This window comes from Cervus canadensis, chromosome 24 (assembly GCF_019320065.1).
Source record: "Cervus canadensis isolate Bull #8, Minnesota chromosome 24, ASM1932006v1, whole genome shotgun sequence".
Classification (NCBI taxonomy): Eukaryota; Metazoa; Chordata; class Mammalia; order Artiodactyla; family Cervidae; genus Cervus; species Cervus canadensis.
This window is the reverse complement of record NC_057409.1, coordinates 1058073-1077431: the sequence shown is the minus strand read 5'-3', so window position 1 is coordinate 1077431 and position 19359 is coordinate 1058073. Positions and strand designations below refer to the sequence as shown.

The 19359-nt window shown below is 57.7% G+C and overlaps 1 protein-coding gene across 11 annotated transcripts in view; it reads right to left on the bottom strand.

Moving 5' to 3' along the window:
- ARHGEF10L (Rho guanine nucleotide exchange factor 10 like) overlaps positions 1 to 19359 on the bottom strand; it is a 154132-nt gene that overhangs the window by 101917 nt on the left and 32856 nt on the right. For all 11 annotated transcript variants that reach the window (XM_043444602.1, XM_043444601.1, XM_043444606.1 and 8 more), the window contains exons 2-3: positions 9621 to 9696; positions 644 to 829 (exon numbers count right to left, since the gene is read on the bottom strand). In XM_043444602.1, the coding sequence (XP_043300537.1) occupies positions 644 to 829; positions 9621 to 9654 (220 nt within the window). In that variant the 5' untranslated portion in view covers positions 9655 to 9696. The remainder of the gene's footprint in view (positions 1 to 643; positions 830 to 9620; positions 9697 to 19359) is intronic.

Genomic DNA, 19359 nt, shown 5'->3' with positions numbered 1-19359 from the left:
CCTGCCGGCCTTCCCACCCCATGGCCGCGGCCCACCTCCTACCAGAACCGGTCGCCCTGCTGGCTCTCACCTGCCCCCACCCTCAGCTCCCCAAGAAGCTCCTTGCCCCCAAGCCTGCAGGAAGTTCCTGCTGGTCTAGTCCCCAGTCCCTCCTGAGGACAGAGGCTGCTGTTTCACACGGGTCTTATCGGGGCCTTCCCGCCCACGGGGCTCTGGGAGGAGGCTGCTCCAGCTGGGGTGACTCCCTGGAAGGAGCTGCGGGAGGGGGAGCCTGGGAGAGACAAGCCCTGGGCGGTAACTGTCCCCGAAGCACAACCGACGGCCAGTCGCTTCCATTTACGACGTGCCAGAGCGCACCAGATGCTGCAGGCATGCTAGGAATCTCCAGGGCCCAAGGGAAGCGATGGGATGTAGCTTCTGCCCAACGGTCTCTCTTTGGTCCCCGCGTCCTGGGGACAGCACGAGGCATCACGGGGAGCTGGAAGTCTCCAGGCGGCCCTGAGCGCCCTGGAGTCCTGCAGACCCTGAGCCGTGAAGACATCGGGCTCATCACGGGGAGCCGGAAGCCCCCAGGCGGCCCTGAGCGCCCTGGAGTCCTGCAGACCCTGAGCCGTGAAGATATCGGGCTCCCAGAGCACCTTACCGGCGACGGGGGTGGAGTCTAAGTGGATCAGGGGTGTGTCTGCCTCCGTCTCCTGCGCGGCGCCTGGGATGCCTGGGCCGGCATTAGTGTCCTCGTCATCGTCGCTGTCGTCCAATTCAAAGGCCTCGCCAGGGTCGTCTTCCGCCTCGGGGGAGGGGCCTGGGCCTCCGGGAAGCAGCGGATCTCCTGGAAGGAAGGAGGAGTTAGCCCGCGGCAGGGTCTCCGCGTTTGGTCCAGAGAGACGGCTGCAAGTGGGGAGCAGCTGGGGTCCAAGTGAGGGCAGGTCCCAGGGATGAGATCAAACCCATGCCCGGGCCAGGGGGCCCTCCTGTCCCCTGAGGGGCCTGGGGTTGGGTTGGGACTCTAAACAGACGGCAGTCCACGGAGGGCAGGGACAGGCTTCCGAGGTGAGTGCATCTGGGCTCGAATACAAGGAAGCCTCTGACTTTCTTGTTTTCTATTTCCCTATTTTGTAAGCAAGGAGGGGTTTATAAATGCATCTGCCTGGGGAGGGGGGGCGGGCACACACCTTTGGGTGTATTTCCACGTGTGTGTTTCCATCTGTACATTTTGCATACGTGCAAATGAGCACATCCAACCTCAATGGGCTCCCTGCGCTGTTCTGCACGCACAGAGCAGGGAGCAGCTATCTGGGAGTGTTGGGGCCTGAAGACAGCCAGTTTGGGGAACCAGGGCCCAGACCAGCTGCGGCGGGGCTGGGGGCCGCGCTCCCAGCCTGGAGGGCTTCCCGGCCTCAGAGCCTGCTGCTCCCTCCTGGGAGACCCCCTTCGGGGCCAGGTCTGCCTCGTCATCCCTGAAAGCTCAACTCAGGCAGGGCCGGCCCCCCGCCTGCATCCCTTCTCTGTCTTTGCCTCCCGGTCTCTTCATCTGTTCCCGTAACATGTGTAACGATCTGTTCTGCCCCCTCGAAGGGGACAGGTCCCGGCCTGGGGTATGTAGACGAACATCACCGGCCAGGTCGGTAAACAAAGGATGTGACCGGCATCAGGGCATCGGACACGCAGCCCCCCCCCACCCGGTGGCGCGCCCTGGGGGGGTTCGGGGGAAAGAACAGGCTGTAGAGAGCTGAAGCGCACACCGAAGAAATGACGTCAACAAGCCCAGCCTCCCTCATCTCCCACAAAAAGTGCGAAATTCGTTAACCCGAGGGGTCTGGTTTTCCGGAACTGTAACGCTTTGAGGGTCTCACTGCCTGGTCTCTGTGGCTAACACTCATGTACCCTGGCTCCTCCCTGTCCTCTGCAGACCCTCAGAGCTACCTGAGAGCGTCCTCCAGGGCTTCAGTCCTCAGTAAGCCCTCCAAGGACAACATCATTCTCAGTTTGTAGGTTGTGCATTTTTTCTTGGTCAACAAGTAGAATTCGGGGCTTCCCAGGTGGCTCAGACGGTAAAGAATCTGCCTGCAGTGTGGGAGACCCGGGTTCGATCCCTGGGTCGGGAAGATCCCCGGGAGAAGGAAATGGCAAACCCACTCCAGTATTCCTGCCTGGAGAACTCCAAGGACAGAGGAGCCTGGCGGGTCACAGTCCATGGGGTCACAAAGAGTCGGAGACGACTGAGCGACTAACAGATGTAACTCAGAAACTTTCACTAAAAGGGTGAAGAAACGGACTCTCCATCCTAAAGGGCATCACAAGCCCTCGCCTTCCCGCCCGTTTCATCCAGCTGAGGTCTCCTAGTCTTCTTCCTTGGAAGATTTCTTTCCTGGAATCTGAACCTAAACAGAACCTCAAGTGTTCATTTAGCCCATCTCCCTGGCCTGTGCAAACCTCGGACACGACGTAGGGACTGAGCAACAAGCTAGCTCGTCCCAACCCACGCTAAAGCCCAAGGACAGCGCGGCCGGGTTTAAGTCTAAAGCTGATCTCCCCTCCCTGCGCTGGGATCCCCTCCCTCCGTGAGCAGACCGCTCACGGCGACTGTCACACAGTTCAGGGCATGAGCTCTGGGCCTGCTGGGTCCTGTCTGAGCGCCTTTCACCTCTCTGAGCCTTCGCCTCTTCCCCCGTAAAGTGGAGGATGAAAGGGCACCTACCTTATAAAGCTGACGTGAGTGACCCGAGATGTAGGTGAGGGTTCCTCAGCCTCGCGTCCAGGCTGCGAGGTCTGTGTGTTGGGGCCACTACAGGAGGTGAACCAGCCTTCCTGGCCTCTGCTCTCCAGCTATGACAACCGAAAGTGTCTGCAGACATTGCCAGCCGAACGTCCCCTGGGGGACGAAACTGCCCCCAGTGGAGAACCGCTGGAGCAGATGTAGCTCTTGGCACACTGCCCGGGATGTGTTACACAATGATACCTGTTGTCATTTCTGCCCCCTCCCAGCCCGAGGGCCCTGAGGACAGGACTGTCCATAGATGATAAGCAAGTGGGCGGGGAGGTGGATGGAGCAGAGAGGCAACTGGACAGACCAGCGGATGGACAGATGGGCGTATCTGATTCCGGTAGTCACTCTGACGAGAAAAATCCAAAAATCCACAGTGACTGGGGTAGGGGGGGTTCCAGAGCAGAATGTTTCAGGTGCAAGTGTACGAAATTCAAGAAACCCCTTCTGGGACTTCCCTGGTGGTCCAGACGTTAAGACTTTGACTTCTAATGTAGGAGGTGGGGGTTCAATGCCTGCCCGGGGAGCTAATATGCTACATGCCATGTGACCAAAGTGGGGGGGGGGACATTAAAATGTAGAAGCGATATTGTAACAAATTCAATAAAAACTTTTTGAAAAATGGTCCACATCAAAAAAAATCTTAAAGAAAAAAAGCAGCAGCCCCTTCCTCCGCTGCATGAGCACAGTAGAAAGCCGGAGCTCACCCTGCTCCCTGTCTCCCGGGGGTGATGACCGAAACAAGACCAATGGGGGGGATGCAGGCCCTGCTCCTGGGAGCTCTGGGGACCCTAAGGCCCAGGCCATCGGGGTGGACTCCTCTGGGCGGTGACATGGCCAGGGGCACGAGCTCCTCCCCCGGAGGTGGAGAAGCAGACACCTGGAGTCTATGATGAGCCCACGTGACTCTTGCCAAAGCCTCACAAACACCCCCGCTTTTCACGAGGCCACAGAGATTTCCTGAGGTGAGCTGAAGCACCCAGTCATCCAGCTGAAAGTGGGGAGCCAGGTTTGAACGCTTATCTGCCTTGGTTCCCACTCTCCACTCAGCCCAGAGGCCTCCTGGAAGTCTCTCTTGAGCCCCTGGACTCTTGGCCCCATGATGCTGAATTCAAGAGGAAATCCAGAGGCTGCATCAGAGGCCAGATTCAGTTCAGTTCAGTTCAGTTCAGTCACTCAGTCATGTCCAACTCTTTGGACACCTTGAATTGCAGCACGCCAGGCCTCCCTGTCCATCACAAACTCCCGGAGTTTACTCAAACTCATGCCCATCGAGTCGGTGATGCCATCCAGCCATCTCATCCTCTGTCGTCCCCTTCTCCTCCTGCCCCCAATCCCTCCCAGCATCAGGGTCTTTTCCAATGAGTCAGCTGTTCGCATGAGGCGGCCAAAGTATTGGAGTTTCAGCTTCAGCATCAGTCCTTCCAATGAACACCCAGGACTGATCTCCTTTAGGATGGACTGGTTGGATCTCCTTGCAGTCCAAGGGACTCTCAAGAGTCTTCTCCAACCCCACAGTTCAAAAGCATCAGTTCTTTGGCGCTCAGCTTTCTTCACAGTCCAACTCTCACATCCATACATGACCACTGGAAAAACCATAGCCTTGACTAGATGGACCTTTGTTGACAAAGTAATGTCTCTGTTTTTTAATATGCTGTCTAGGTTGGTCATAACTTTTCTTCCAAGGAGTAAGCGTCTTTTAATTTCATGGCTGCAATCACCATCTGTGGTGATTTTGGAGCCCAGAAAAATAAATCTGACACTGTTTCCACTGTTTCCCCATCTATTTGTCATGAAGTGATGGGACCGGATGCGGTGATCTTAGTTTTCTGAATGTTGAGCTTTAAGCCAACTTTTTCACTCTCCTCTTTCACTTTCATCAAGAGGTTTTTTAGTTCCTCTTCACTTTCTGCCATAAAGGTGGTGTCATCTGCATATGAGGTTATTGATATTTCTCCCAGCAATATAGTAATCTTCAAATGGTTTTCAACCCACTGGTGGATCATAAAATCAATTAGGGGGCTCCCGGGAAGCTTTTTGTTTTATAAATTGCTTACTGAAGATGTTTTTTAAAATTTTATAATACTAATAGGCTTTCCCTGGTGGCTCAGTCGGTAAAGAATCTGCCTGCAATGCAGGAGACCCACCTGAGCGCAAGAGACCTGAGTTCGATCCCTAGGCTGGAAAGATCCCTGCAGAAGGAAATGACCACTATTCTTGCATGGAGAATCCCATGGACAGAGGAGCCTGGCGGGCTACAGTCCATCGGGTAGCAAGAGTCAGACATGACGGCTCAGCCACCAGCATACTATTAATAAATTCACGTGTGCTATTACTTTTGCTGTTGCTGCCAACCCTTCCGTTCCGGATTTATACACACACACACACACACACACACACACACACACACAGGGTGGCACAGACCCCGCCCTACCGCTCTCCCCCGCTCACTTCCCTGCAGCCGTGTGGCCCTCCTTGCTGGACCACGCAAGTGTCCGCGCTGCTGCTGCCCCGGGACTTTGCACCTCAGTCCTGGGGTCCAGGCTGCCCCTTCCCCGGGGAGCGTCTCCCGCCCTCGGGTCCTCCAGGGCTATTTACCACCTGCACCTCCCACCGAGGCTGCCGGGACCGGAACTCCCAGGGTGACACCTGTGGCTCCCGATGCGCCTTGCCCGCCTTGCCCGTCTCTGCGGCCTTATCCGCACGTGGCAGGCTGCACTTCTCCCCGTCCTTCTGTCTGTCTGCTCCACAGAGCGCAGGCCTCCTGAGGGCAGGCGTTCCAGTCTGTCGCACTCCCGGCCCCTGGTACTGTGCCCAGCACACGACAGGCGCGGAATAAGGACTTGCTGAATACACACACGCGCTCCTACCGGCAGGTCTATGGGCTGCAGTTTTAAGTGACTTTTGAAAATACTGGAATACGGCTTCCCGGTGGCTTAGTGATAAAGAATCTGCCTGCCAGCGCACGAGACACAGGGCGAGTCCCCGCTGCGGGAAGATCCCACCTGCCGGGGGGCAGCTGAGCCCGGGGGCCACGACTGCTGACAGCCGGCGCTCCGCGCCCGGAGAAGCCCCCGCGACGAGGAGCCCAGGGTGCTTCCGGTGGCCCCCGGGGTGAGAGAATCCGCCGGCCAATGAGGGGGACAAGGGCTCGATCACTGGCCTGGGAAGACGCCACAGAGCAACAAAGCTTCTGCACCTCCATCTGCTGAAGCCCGACAGGGCCCGAGCTCCGCAAGAAGAGAAGCCACCGCAGGGGGAAGCCTGTGCCCCACAACGAGAGAGAAGCCCGCACGGCAAGGGAGACCATCACAGGCATGAATACAGAAATAAATAAATTTTTTTTTAAAAATGAGATGCCTGCACGCCAAAACCTGGGAGTGGCCTCAGCTTGCCTCAACTAGAGGAAGGCCGCACAGCCGTGAAGATCCAGCGGAGCCGAAAATAAATAAATACAAAAAGTTATTTTTAAAAATACTGGAATAAGTGACCACGAAGTCCCTGCCCAAAACTATTTCTGGGCTACCAGAGTCAGACCTGTCCTGACCAAGGAGGCTTCAGGGCCCACGGTCCTGCCCACTTGCATCTGCTGGGCGGACGGTGGGGAGCCTTCCCTTTGCACGCGGCCTGCATCGCTGCAGTGGCGAGCCTGGGTGCAGACCCCAGCTCTCCTATGTACTGGCTGCCGTGTGATTGTTGCCTTATTTCACCCTCAGGCTGCAGTTTCCCGGCCCATCGAATGAGAACAGCAAGAGTGTCTGCCTGAGAGAGCGCTGGGAGGACGGGATGAGCCGGCACACGCTAAAGCACCTGGGAGGCAGGGGCTCGCAGGCTAAATGTGGGCGACTCTATTCATCGTCACGGGCGACGTATCACCACCATTATCATGGTGTTCAGTCACTCGGTCGTGTCTGAGTCTGGGCGACTCTCTGCACTGTAGGCCTCCACGCTCCTCTGCCGTGGCATTCTCCAGGCAAGAATACTGGAGTGAGCTGCCATTTCCTCCTCCAGGGGATCTGCCCAACCCAGGGATCAAACCCGCATCTCCTGTGTCTCCTGCATTGCAGGCGGATTCTTTACTCACTGAGCCGTCGGGGAAGCCCCAATCATTATCGCGATGACTGTTATTATCGCTTTGAGTCATATAGCCCAGGCCCTGACCCCGGGTGAGATGGAGACAGCCTCCCCATCCACAGACCAGGCGCAGCCCCAGGCGACCCGGGGACTTAGGTTACTTTTGTATTTTCTCTCTTTGTTGTTGTTCAGTTGCTAAGTCCTGTCCGACTCTTTGTGACCCTACGGACTGTGGCCCCCAGGCTCCTCTGTCCGAGGGACTCTCCAGGCAAGAATACTGGAGTGGGTTGCCATGCCCTCCTCCAGGGGATCTTCCCCACCCAGGGATCGAGTGGCATCTCCTGGGTCTCCTGCACTGGCAGGCAGATTCTTTACCGAGCCCCCTAAGAGGACACACAGCAGGGCTTCCCTCGTGGTCCGGGGTTAGGAACCCACACGGCAACGCGGCAGATTCAGGGGACCGGTCGGGAGCTAAGCCCCCACGTGCTGCGGAGCAGCTGAGCCCGCCCGCCACAACGCCCGAGGCCGACGGCCACAACTAGAGAGTCCACGAGTCACATCGGAAGCCCCTGCCTAACAGGACAGAGAGCCCGCGGGCCGCAACTGAGGCCCGACGCAGCCAAGTAAACACTGCACTTTAAAAATCAAAAAAAGAATACAAATAGCTTCAGTCAGCCCAGCAATCTATCAGTTCAGTTCAGTTCAGTTCAGGCGCTCAGTCGTGTCCGACTCTTTGTGACCCCATGAACCGCAGCACGCCAGGCCTCCCTGTCCATCACCAATTCCTGGAGTTTACTCAAACTCATGTCCATCGAGTCGGTGATGCCATCCAACCATCTCATCCTCTGTCGTCCGCTTCTCCTCCCGCCTTCAATCTTTCCCAGCATCAGGGTCTTTTCTAGTGAGTCATCTCTTCGAATCAGGTGGCCAAACTACTGGAGCTTAAGCTTCAGCATCAGTCCTTCCAATCAATATTCGGGACTGATTTCCTTTAGGATGGACTAATCAAATCATACAGATTGTACAGTATCCAGTGAACTGTTCCCAGGAACCCCTGGGCCAGAAGATTGCAACAAAAGTAAGACATGGTCCCTCAATGTCAAGGAGTTCACTGCAGGGTGAGGCAGGCAGATCTGACCAGAGAAAAACGTAAAACCCCCAAGACTGAGCCAGTGCTAAAGAAAGGAGGGGGCTCGAGCTTGCCAGGGCCTGGGGCACAGCTTCGGCACCAGGCTGCCCTTGTGCAGGGCCTGAAACGGGGAGCAAGGGCCTGACAGGCTCAGGGTGTGGGGCAGCCGGGGCCACAGGAGGGGCGGAGAACAACAGCGAGGGGCCCAGTGCAAGCGAAGACGCAAGTGAGGATGACGGGGTGAGAACACCACTGTGAGGAGGTGGGGGGACTAGAATTTATCTGGGAGACAGTGCGAAGCTCTCAGAGAATCGGAAAGAGTGGCCAAGAGCCTGCTTCAACCAGATATCAGCCTGCAACATCAGATACACCCATCAAATGTTTGCTTAAAGAAACTGAATTGATTTCATCATAAAGTAATTGCTCTCAGTTTGCACGTCTGGCCCCTTGGTGTGGAGGAGAAAGGGTGTGGGGTGCCGATGACGGGGACGGGGGACATCCTGGAACCCAAAGCCACAGCCATGAATCAGGAAATGCCCTTTTCCCCGGAATCTGTTCCCAGGGTCCTGAGACCCGGACAATTAGCCGTGGCGCCTTATCAGAAGGGAAAGTCAGTCGGCCCATCCCTGGGTGATTGAGAGCTGCACTGAGTTCTCCCCACCCAGACTGACAGACGGCAGGACTGGAGGGAGCCACACACGCCTGTGATGTTCCTGGACATTCCCCTTCTCCAGAGAGCCAACCCCAGTGAGCCCCCAGGGAGTCCAGGGGGCCGGGACCCAGGAAGCCAGCCCACGCTATGCAGGAGGCGGGCCCAGCATGCTGGTCCCCTACCCGCCGGAGAAGGACATGCAGGTTCAAGGGGGAAGAGATTCCTCCTGGGCTCGGCCCCGGGGCTCAGAGCGGAACATGGGCAGCCAGTCCTGCCAACGCCCCAGTGATAACATTTCCCAGGCACTGAGCCATTGGTTAGCACATGCCAGGACCCCACCTGTACCTAAAGCCTGCAATCACATGGGAGAGGCTGTCATTATTAACACCCTGCTTGTGAGCGATGAGACAGCCAGAGAGACACCAAGGCCCTGAGCCGGGCCCACGGCGATAGCCGCAGGGTTGGACTCGAGAAGCTGCCCTTATTCATTACCATTCTGCATCGGCCACCCCCCAGGAAGAACAAGAGGATGGGAAGCTGGGCCCAGCAGGACAGACAGCCTCGAGCCCAGCTCCTCCATGGTCCAGATCTACCAGCAGTGTCCAGGGCCCACTGTTAGGATCGCCACGTAAAAATACAGGACATCAAACTGAATTTCTATGAAAAAATTTTTTTCAGCGTAAGTATGTATTTTTCCTTTTTTTTTCCGCCGACTCTGGCCACCCCACCACGGCTGGACGCCCGGCTTTGGTGCCTCAGCAGATGGAGACGATGGGCAGCCCCACCCCCAGCCCCTGCCTCCTACTCGCAGTTCTTAGTTTTACCCCGAGGGCGCCTCAGCCCCAGGGGTCCTGCTCATTGCCCCAGGGGCCCTCAGGTGGGCAACCCCCGCCCAGAGCCCACAGAGGCCACTGGCCCAAGGACACCCAGCTAACCGCCAGCGGGGCCGGATTCACACCCAGGGTCCGAGGCCCTGGGCGGGATGCAGGAGAGGACCGTACCTACGGCAGCCTGAGGAGGACGGGAGGAAGCCATCAGACGGGGCGCAGCTCAGACCAGCACTGTCCAGCCGCTCGCCTGTGAAGAGAAGGCCAGGAATCTGATTAGAGGGCGTTCGAGGCCAAAGTTCCAGCCACAGAGAGGGGTCACTGGCTCGCGACCCACAGGTGCACGTCAGCCGGCTGCTCTCAGCCCGTTTCCCAGCAGCTTCGGGAGCCCAGGACGGCGCGAGCACGGTGAATCATTAACCCGCAGAGAGACCAGCAGCTGCAGGACGGCCACTCACCGCCCGGGAGGCCCTGCCAGCCCAGCCTCCCTCTGCCCAGCCAGCGCCTCCGAGCTGGGCCCGCAGGTGGCCCCTCTCCAGCCTCAGACGCCGGATCACGCTCAGCCCCCGCGTTCCAGAAGCCGGATCAGCCTGAAGGGTCACGGGCACGGCCAGACGCTTCCTGCTCGTGGCTGCTTGGTCACCACGGGTGCCCTGGGGCCACCCCCGCCCCGTGGGCCCCACCAAAGGCCGCCCACTCTCTCTCTGTCTCCCCCTGCTCTGCCCATGAGCTTGGCCGGCGGGCACGTGGGTGCGAGGGAAGGAAAGGGCTTCATGGAGGCAGATGGCTCCAGATCGGGGCGGAACCCCAAATGCTCGGAGCAGGGGGTGCAGTGTCTCCAGGCCTGGCGGTGGAGGAGCCCGCGACCGAGCCGCCAGAGCCTCTGCTGGGCTTGCTGGGCCCTGGAGCAACCTTGCCAGGCGCACCCCTCCGAGCTCTCCCCTCTCCCTCTCTGCACCCCTGAGTCTGAGCCGGGGGAGGAGGGGCTCGACCCTGGAGGGAAAGCTCCAAACCCTCCTTTCTAATCAGTGCCTGCCACAGACTGGCTGCCTGCCTGTTCTCCTTTCCAATCCTAAAGCCTCTGTTTACATTAACTGGCTTCCTAAATAAAAATAGAATGCATGTAAATAGCAATTGATAAACAGTAGCAAATATCTATGCAGTCAGTGTCTACTATACCTCAGACCTTATACTGAGCACTTTACAAATATTAATATCTGTTCATCCAAGTTAGGACAAAAATGAGGCCCAGAGAGGTTAAGTAAAGTAGCCCAAGATCACACAGCGAGTGACCAGCAGAGCCAGGGCGTGAACCCGGTCCATGGACCCACCGTGTGCTCATTATATAACCACGTGCTCCACCGTCTCTCAAAGTCCAAACAGAGCGGAGGCTGTACAATGAAAATCAGTCTCTCAGATTCCCCAGGAGTGACCGCTGTCACACGTGTCTAGGAGTCCTTCCAGGACTGCGCCGTGTACGCGTCGGCCTGTTTATCTGCACACGTGCCTTCTTTACACAGAAGGAAGCGCACTGCGTGCCCTGTGGTGCAACCAGTTTTTTTAATTGAAGTTTAATAAACTGTGGGAAACTCTGAAAGAGACGGGAACACCAAACCACCTGACCCGCCTCCTGAGAAACCTATGTGCAGGTCAGGAAGCAACAGTCAGAACTGGACATGGAACAGACTGGTTCCAAATAGGAAAAGGAGTACTTCAAGGCTGCATATTGTCCACCTGCTTATTTAACTTATATGCAGAGTACATCATGAGAAATGCTGGGCTGGAGGAAGCTCAAGCTGGAATCAAGATTAGCAGGAGAAATATCAATAACCTCAGATATGCAGATGACACCACCCTTATGGCAGAAAGTGAAGAAGAACTAAAGAGCCTCTTGATGAAAGTGAAAGAGGAGAGTGAAAACGTTGGCTTAAAGCTCAACATTCAGAAAACTAAGATCATGGCATCTGGTCCCATCACTTCATGGCAAATAGATGGGGACACAGTGGAAACAGTGGCTGACTTTATTTTTCTGGGCTCCAAAATCACCGCAGATGGTGATCACAGCCATGAAATTAAATAACGCTTACTCCTTGGATGGAAAGTTATGCCCAACCTAGACAGCATATTAAAAAGCAGAGACATTACTTTGCCAACAAAGGTCCGTCTGGTCAAGGCTATGGTTTTTCCAATAGTCATGTATGGATGTGAGAGTTGGACTGAGAAGAAAGCTGAGCGCCGAAGAATTAATGCTTTTGAACTGTGGTGTTGGAGAAGACTCTTGAGAGTCCCTTGGACCGCAAGGAGATCCAGCCAGTCCATCCTAAAGGAGATCAGTCCTGGGTGTTCATTGGAAGGACTGATGCTGAAGCTGAAACTCCAGTACTTTGGCCGCCTCATGCGAACAGCTGACTCATTGGAAAAGACCCTGATGCTGGGAGGGATTGGGGGCAGGAGGAGAAGGGGACGACAGAGGATGAGATGGCTGGATGGCATCACCGACTCGATGGGCATGAGTTTGAGTAAACTCCGGGAGTTGGTGATGGACAGGGAGGCCTGGCAGGCTGCGATTCAGGGGGTCGCAAAGAGTCAGACACGACTGAGTGACTGAACTGATAGTTTATTTACGGCCTCCCAGGTGGCACCAGGGGTAAAGAACCTGCCTGCTAACGCAGAAGACTTAAGAGATGTGGGCTCTATCCCTGGGTCGGGAAGATCCCTTGGAGGAGAAAATGGCAACCCACTCCAGTGTTCTTGTCTGGAAAAGTCCGTGGACAAAGAAGCCTGGTAGGCTACCGTCCATAGGGTTGCAAAGTCGGATGTGACTGAAGCGACTTAGCACACACATGGTTTATTTGCAAAGTGACTCAGTTATATTTGTAGTGTGTGTATGTACATACACACACATATCTGTTCTTTTTCAGATTCTTTTCCATTATAGGTTTTTACACAATATTGAATGGTTCCCTGTGCTATACAGATTGTTTATGTATTTACTACATGTGCGTGCATGCTAAGTCAATTCAGTCAGGTCCGACCCTTGGCGATCCCATGGACTGTAACCTGCCAGGCTCCTCTGTCCATGGGATTCTCCAGGCAAGAATCCTGGAGTGGCTTGCCATTTCCTCCTCCAGGGGATCTTGCCACCCAGGGATGGAACCGGCGTCTCTTGCACTGTCTTCGGCGTGCAGGCAGACTCTACCCCTGAGCCACTGGGGAAGCCCATTTTACACACGGTAGTGTGTCCTTCTCAAACTCCTGATCTACCCATCCACCCCCGATTTCCCCTTTGATAATCAGTTTGCTGTCTACGTCTGTTTTGTAAAAAAATTCATTTGTGTCAGTTTTTTAAGATTTCACATTTGAGTGACGTTACATATTTGTCTTTCCCTGTCTGATTTACTTCACTCGGCAGCTCCTCCTTTTTGGCCGTGTGCAGTATGTGGGGACCTATCAGGAGCCCCCCAACCAGGGATCGAACCCACAACCCCTGCAGGGGGACGGCAGACTCAACCACTGCATCACCCGGGAAGCCCTAGCAGCCACTGTTTCTGCTGCATACCTCCAAGGTCATTTCAGAAGAGCAAGTACACAGACACCAGTCTCACATTTTTAACACCTGCAGAGCACCGGGGGAGGGTGTCTACCATGACTGACATAACCCCTGCGTGGACACCGACGTTGTTTCCAGGCTTTGATGCTATAAACCGTTCTCCACATTCTTGGCCTTGAGCCACAGATGCGTGAACCTCTGGGGCACCCTCCTAGGAGGGATGGGCTGGGTCAGAGAAATGCACTTTTCATTCTGATTAAAAACCAATTGCTCTCCACAAAGTGCGTGACTGTGTCTTTCAGTTCCACGCTGAAAACTCTCAGCAAAGGGTTGGGGAAGATTCAAGAGATGTGGGCTTGATCCCTGGGTTGGGAAGACGCCCTGGAGGAGGAAATGGCAAACTTCTCCAGTATTCTTGCCTGGGAAAGTCCATGGGCAGAGAAGCCTGGCGGGCCACCATCTATAAGGTCACAAACAGTTGGACAGGACTGAAGCGACCTAGCACGCAGCCCCAGGCACAGTGATTAACTCGAGGAGCAAACAGACGTCTATTTTCACTTCTCTATTCCCGGGCAAGGACACACGCCAACAAGCCCCCGGCACACCCAGAGCCTGTGACGATCGTTCTGCACATGTGCGCCAGGGCTCAGGATGCGTGAGTGAGGAGGGCTGGCTCAGAGCAGCCAGGGGCCCTGCGAGAGACCCTCCCGGCACAGCAGTCAGCAGAGAATTCACGGCTCCCTGACACCACCTGGGCCCCACCGCTCAGGGGCCATCTTACCCAGGAGGAGCTATTTACCACCACCTCTGGGCCTCAGTTCATTCATCTGCAAAATGGGGTTTAAAAAGGACCGACCTCATGGGGTTCTCCAGAAAATTAAGAGTAAATACAGGTAACACTCTTGGAAGGGTCCATGGGACACACCGCTCTTTGGCTGTCATTAGCATGCAGGGCACAGGCTGTGATGACCAAGCTCTGCCGTGGGACCCAGGCTGGAAGGCTCTTCTCCACTGGCAGGGGAGCTGAGCCTCAGTGTCCCCATCTATGAAGCTGGGGTCCTGGGACCTGGCCCACGGGACTCCCACCAGCACCCAAGCTCAGCCTCAGAGCCCTGGCAGGCTCGGTCGGTGCCGAGATGCCCGTCCTTGATGCCACCACCAAAACGGGACCAGTGACTGGGACCATGATCTGGATCCTGCACCCCAGGGCGTAAGAGACGCTGAAGGAGGCTCACGGGGGAACCTGAGGGCTTCAAGCTGTGGGGACCTGGGCGAAGTCAGACCCAGCTGCAGGCGGGGTTCCGCCTCATCCCTGCGGTGGGACCCCAGGCCTCCTCTTGGCCTCCCAGAGCTTCGGGCTACCTCTCCGTAAGGTGGGCAGGACAGCCCCTGCCCGGAGGACGCCACAGGCTGGCAGGGCCAGGAGCCGGGAGTAGGCGTGAACGTGCGGAAGAAGCGGATGGGGCTGCTTGGCTACTTCCTTGTTTCGTTTTTTTAAAGGTCTCTCCTGAGCTGCGCGTGGCCTGGAAGCTTCAGGGTGGGAGCCTGAGCCAGGAGAAATGTGTTGTGATGCCCCTAAAATGAGCCTCTCTCTGAAAAGCGACCCAGAACCTTCCTGCAGGGGCGGTCTCTGGCAGAAGAGGCGGTCTGGCTGGGGAGGAAAGTCGACTGAAAACCAAGAGCGGCTCGGATCGCCCACATCCGGGGATTCCCACTGGGCTCCTAGGGCGCAGGGAGGGGAAGGACAGAAGGAAACGCACGAAGGGTATGAATAGTGTTCGCTAGGGTGGCAGGGTTCCACAGATTTTCTTCCCACTTTCTTTCCATTTTTCTGAATTTTCAAGCTCTTCTACAGCAAGCATTACAAGCAGGGAAGATGAAGATAAGCGTTCCCATTTTTTTAAGATATTTTAAGATTTTTTTTGATGCGGACCATTTTTAAAGTCCATTGAATTTGTTACGATATTGCTTCTCTTTCATGTTTTGGTTTTTTCGTCATGAGCAACTGGGTTCTTAGCTCCCCGACCAGGGATCAGACCCACACCACCACCGTGGAAGGCGAAGTCCTAACCACCGGGCTGCCAGGGACGTCCCAAGCATTCTCATTTGTAAAAAGGCTAAATAACATCACAGGCTGGAGCAGACAGTAGCTACAAGACGGTGTGGGAAGGGTGGAAGCGGCTGGTAGACCAGAGTCCACACCCCAGCTCCGCCACGCGCCGCCGTTCCAGTCTACCCCATGGCCCCCGCCCACCCCACGGAGACCCTGTGCTCCTGGGCCCGGGACTGCAGGGCATGCGGAGGCAGCCCCCCGCGCCCCTGCCCACGGTCGCCACGGTGACGCTCACAGCCCTCCGCGTGGGTGGGGGGTTAGAGGAGACTTTCTACCCTTGGGGGTCATCTCTCTCTCTCAAAACGACCGCCAGCACTGGACAGGCAGGCAGACCCCCCCTGAACACAGCTCTTTCTGGTGACACCGCGCAGAATGGCCAGAGGCAAGTTGTGCTTCTTTAATATTTATTTTTATTTGTTAATATTTTATTTGCCTGCACCGGTTTCTGTTGCAACATGCAGGATCTTTAATTTCGGCATGTGGGATCCAGCTCCCTGACCAGGGATCGAACCTGGGGCCCCTGCGTTGGGAACTCGGAGTCTTAGCCACTGGACCGCCAGGGAAGCCCCAGGTGGCGTTTCTCAAGCGCATTCAGGCCGAGAAGGATGCAAAGGAGCAGCCCAGCTCTGGGTGTGCCCGCCAAGCAGGTCAAGTTCAGCAACCAGAACCCCGAAGAGCAGCCAGATTCACACTTGCCTCCACCCTCAGCAGCCCTGCTCGCCACAGCAGGTGTCTTCCAGGCTCTAATTTAAGCAAACCCTTGTCAGTCTGTCCTTCCTCTAGAGTTCAAGGTCCATCCGGCCCAGCAGAAAGTCATCCTCCAGGCTGCCTGCACCTGACCCTCCTCACTCGCTCTTAAAACTGGCCAAGCGTGCTAAGTCGATCGGTTGTGTCTGACTCTGCGACCCCGTGGACAGTAGCCCGCCAGGCGCCTCTGTCCATAGGATTCTCCAGGCAAGAATACTGGAGGGGGCTGCCACGCCCTCCTCCAGGGGCTCTTCCTGACCCAGGGGTCGAACCCAGGTCTCTAACATCTCCTGCCCTGGCAGATGGGTTCTGTACCGCTGGACCACTTCCCACCTCCCACTCCAGTGACTGGCCCCATCCGCTCGCCCAAATGAGGCGGAGAGAAATACACAAGCAAGCCTCTCTGATCGTCACAAGTCAGGCCAGGAGGGTGAGGACCGGGAAGCCTGGACGCTGGAGGGAGAGTGCTGCTGGGGAGGGGAGGGAGGGCAGGGGTGCAGCAGGCAGACGGGGTGAGGCTGCAGACTCGCCGGAGGGCGGGGAGACGCCAGCCCGTCCCCCAGAGCCGAACAAGGGCCTGGCTCTGGCCCCCGCCTCTCCCCAGCTCTGGCCTCAGAGGCACCGTGTCCATCTCCTGGAAACCAGGAAGAAAGTGCTGGACCGGAGGAGACCGGGGCGGGCGGGGGCAGGCCTGCTGCAGCCACACACCCCGGGGGCCACGCGCACTTTCAGCCCTTGTCAGGTGTGGGCTTGGCCCGCCCAACTCTGCCGTCACAGCGACTGTCCCACGGGCCACACCCTCAGGCTCTCCTTGTCGCCTCAAAATGAAGCCCGCCCCCGCCACCAACTCCCCACAACCTCTCCCGCCTCGGCAGCTCCCGCGCCGGGCCCGAGCACGCAGCTTCAGGCCCATCCCTGAGCCCGCTTGTTCTGCGTCTCTGTTTATTCCCTCCAGCGAGAACTCTCAGAACCAATAAGCAAACTCCTACTCAACCTTCAAAACCCAGACCCTGCTCCTCTGCGAGGCCTCCCCAGACTCATCTTATGCGGTATTTCCCAAGCTTGGTTTAAAAAACTACCTGTGCGTGTTGCCGGGGGAGAGGGCACTTCCCTGGAGGTCCAGCGGTCGGGTCCACCTGCCAGGAGACGCAGGTTGGATCCCTGGCCCAGGAAAATTCCACAGACCTCAAGACAGCTGAGTCCTTGCGCCACGACTGCTGAGCCCACTCAGCTAAGCCCAACTCGGCCACAGCTTCTGCGCCCACACGGCCGAGTCCGCGCTCCACGGCAGGGAGAGCCCGGGGCCCGCAGTGACGAGCCCCGTCCACCTCGAGTAGAGAAGGCCTGCGCGCGGCAACGGACACCAGCACAGTCAAAAGTAATTTTTAAAATAAAATAAAAGAAGACCTGCTGCAGGGGGCACTTCCCTGGCGGTCCGGCGATTAAGACTCCACGCTTCAAAGGCAGGGGCCGAGGGTCAGAGAAGCAGGCCCCCGCGCCGCGTGGTGCGGACAGAAACCCCCAGCCCTGTGCTCCGGCTCGCAGTCCTGGACTGGGAGCTCACGTTTGCCGCCGGAGAAAGGCTGTCTTCAAGCAGCACAGGTGACCCCAGGACGCCTACCGGCCCCGTCGGACCTGTCTCCCTCCCTAGGCTGGCCGCTTCCTTCCATCTCAGGGGCTGCAGCGGGACTCGCAAACAGGCCACTGCGGAGACGCGCTCACAGAACGGAGCCGAGGGCACCTCGCCGAGAAGCCCAGGGGTTGGGGCGTCCCGGCCACGGGAGGGGGGCCACGGCCCAGCTGGCGACCTCAGCTCCCCCGCAGCTAGACCGCAGGAAGGCACTCACCCTCTGCTTCCCGTCACCCGTCAGAGGCTGGTGCGGGAGGAGAGATGTCTGACGGCGCCCGAGGGGCCTTCACAGACCTCAGTCCCCTTCCCGGGGCTCCCACTGCCCCATCCTGCTGATCGCTCCACAGAGGCCAGGCTGCCCGAACACAGGGACGCCGCCCTGACCTCCGGGATCCCACCACCCAGGAGATCACACAGCGATCACCTTGGAAGTGGTCGTCGTAGGTGTCTCCTGAGCACTGCTGTGCCCCAGATGCCCCGCTCAACATTTCAGCATCGGCCCAGCTGGGTTCCCGCAACAGACGAGGAAAAGGGGGCAGAGAGGCAGACACCCTGTGCGGAGTCCCTGGGCTGCGGGCGGGGAGGGCCAGGGCGGCTCTCCCGGGATCGCAGCGCGGACCAGGCGTCACGGAGACGGACTGTGGCCGAGGGCAGGGGCGACGGGGCGGGAGGCACAACAGCGCCAGCTCCGCTCCCTGCCCACCGGGCACCAGGCCACTCAATGGGCTTCCTGCCGTGGGCAGGGGTGAGGCTGGCCAGTGCCTGAGCCTCGGACAATGGAGGCCCTGTCCCTGCCCCGGGCAAGCTTCCCCGCTCCCCGCACTGACCTCCTGGGCGTGCCCCGGGTCCAGGATCCCCGGCAGGACCTGTGGGGGGCAGTCCCCCTCCACAGCCACCCGAAGGGGGCCACCAGGCAGAGGATCCCACCGGGCCCCTGGCGGCAGGGACTCGTGGGGGCTGTTGCTAGGGAACCAGAGCCAGCACAGCCCCCAGAACAGCCCCTCCCCTTCTTCCTCCCCCTCCTCCTCCTCCAGGCCCCCCACCCCCGCCTCCAGCACATTAACCCCTCCGTCCCCAGCAAGCCGGTCCAGGCAGGAGGCCCCAGGCTAAATGGCCCGGTGGAAGATTGCCGATCGCGCGTTCTGCATCCCCGGTCACATCCTGGGCGGCCCACACGATGCAGCCCCGCACACACACTTGGAAGCCAGCAGGGCACAGCACGGACTCTGCCCCAGCCTTTCACCTTCCGCGCCTCAGTTTCCCCATCCCGAGCCCACCTCGCGGGCAATTCAGTGCCAGTGAGGCTCGAGAACACTCATACTATCAGCAGAGCATTTCCAGGCTGGAAGAAGTGAAAGTGAAAGTCGCTCAGTCGTGTCTGACTCTTTGCGACCCCATGGACTACACAGTCCATGAAGCCTCCAGGCCAGAATACTGGAGTAGGTAGCCTTTCCCTTCTCCAGGGGATCCTCCCAACCCAGGGATCGAACCCATGTCTCCCCCATTGCAGGCGGATTCTTTTCCAGCTGAGCCACTGGGGAAGCCCAAAAGGCAGCCTCACTGCCTCCCTCCATGGATGGGGAAGCTGAGGTTCACACTGGGGAAGCAACTTTCCCAAAGTCACCCAGGGAACACGAGGTGGGACCAGGAAGTGGAGGGGCCTGACTCCAGGCCTCCAGTCCGACTCTGACTCCAGTCTGACAGAGCTGGACGTGGCGGAAGGACGGATGGTCCAAGCTGCAGGAAGGGCCAAGGACCTCCAGATGCTGGGCCACTTGGAGCCTCAGCCACTGGACCACCAGGAAATTCCCATTTCTGTGGTTTTAAAGACCATCTCTGCGCTGACGCCGCCAGCCTGACCTCCCCGGGAGCT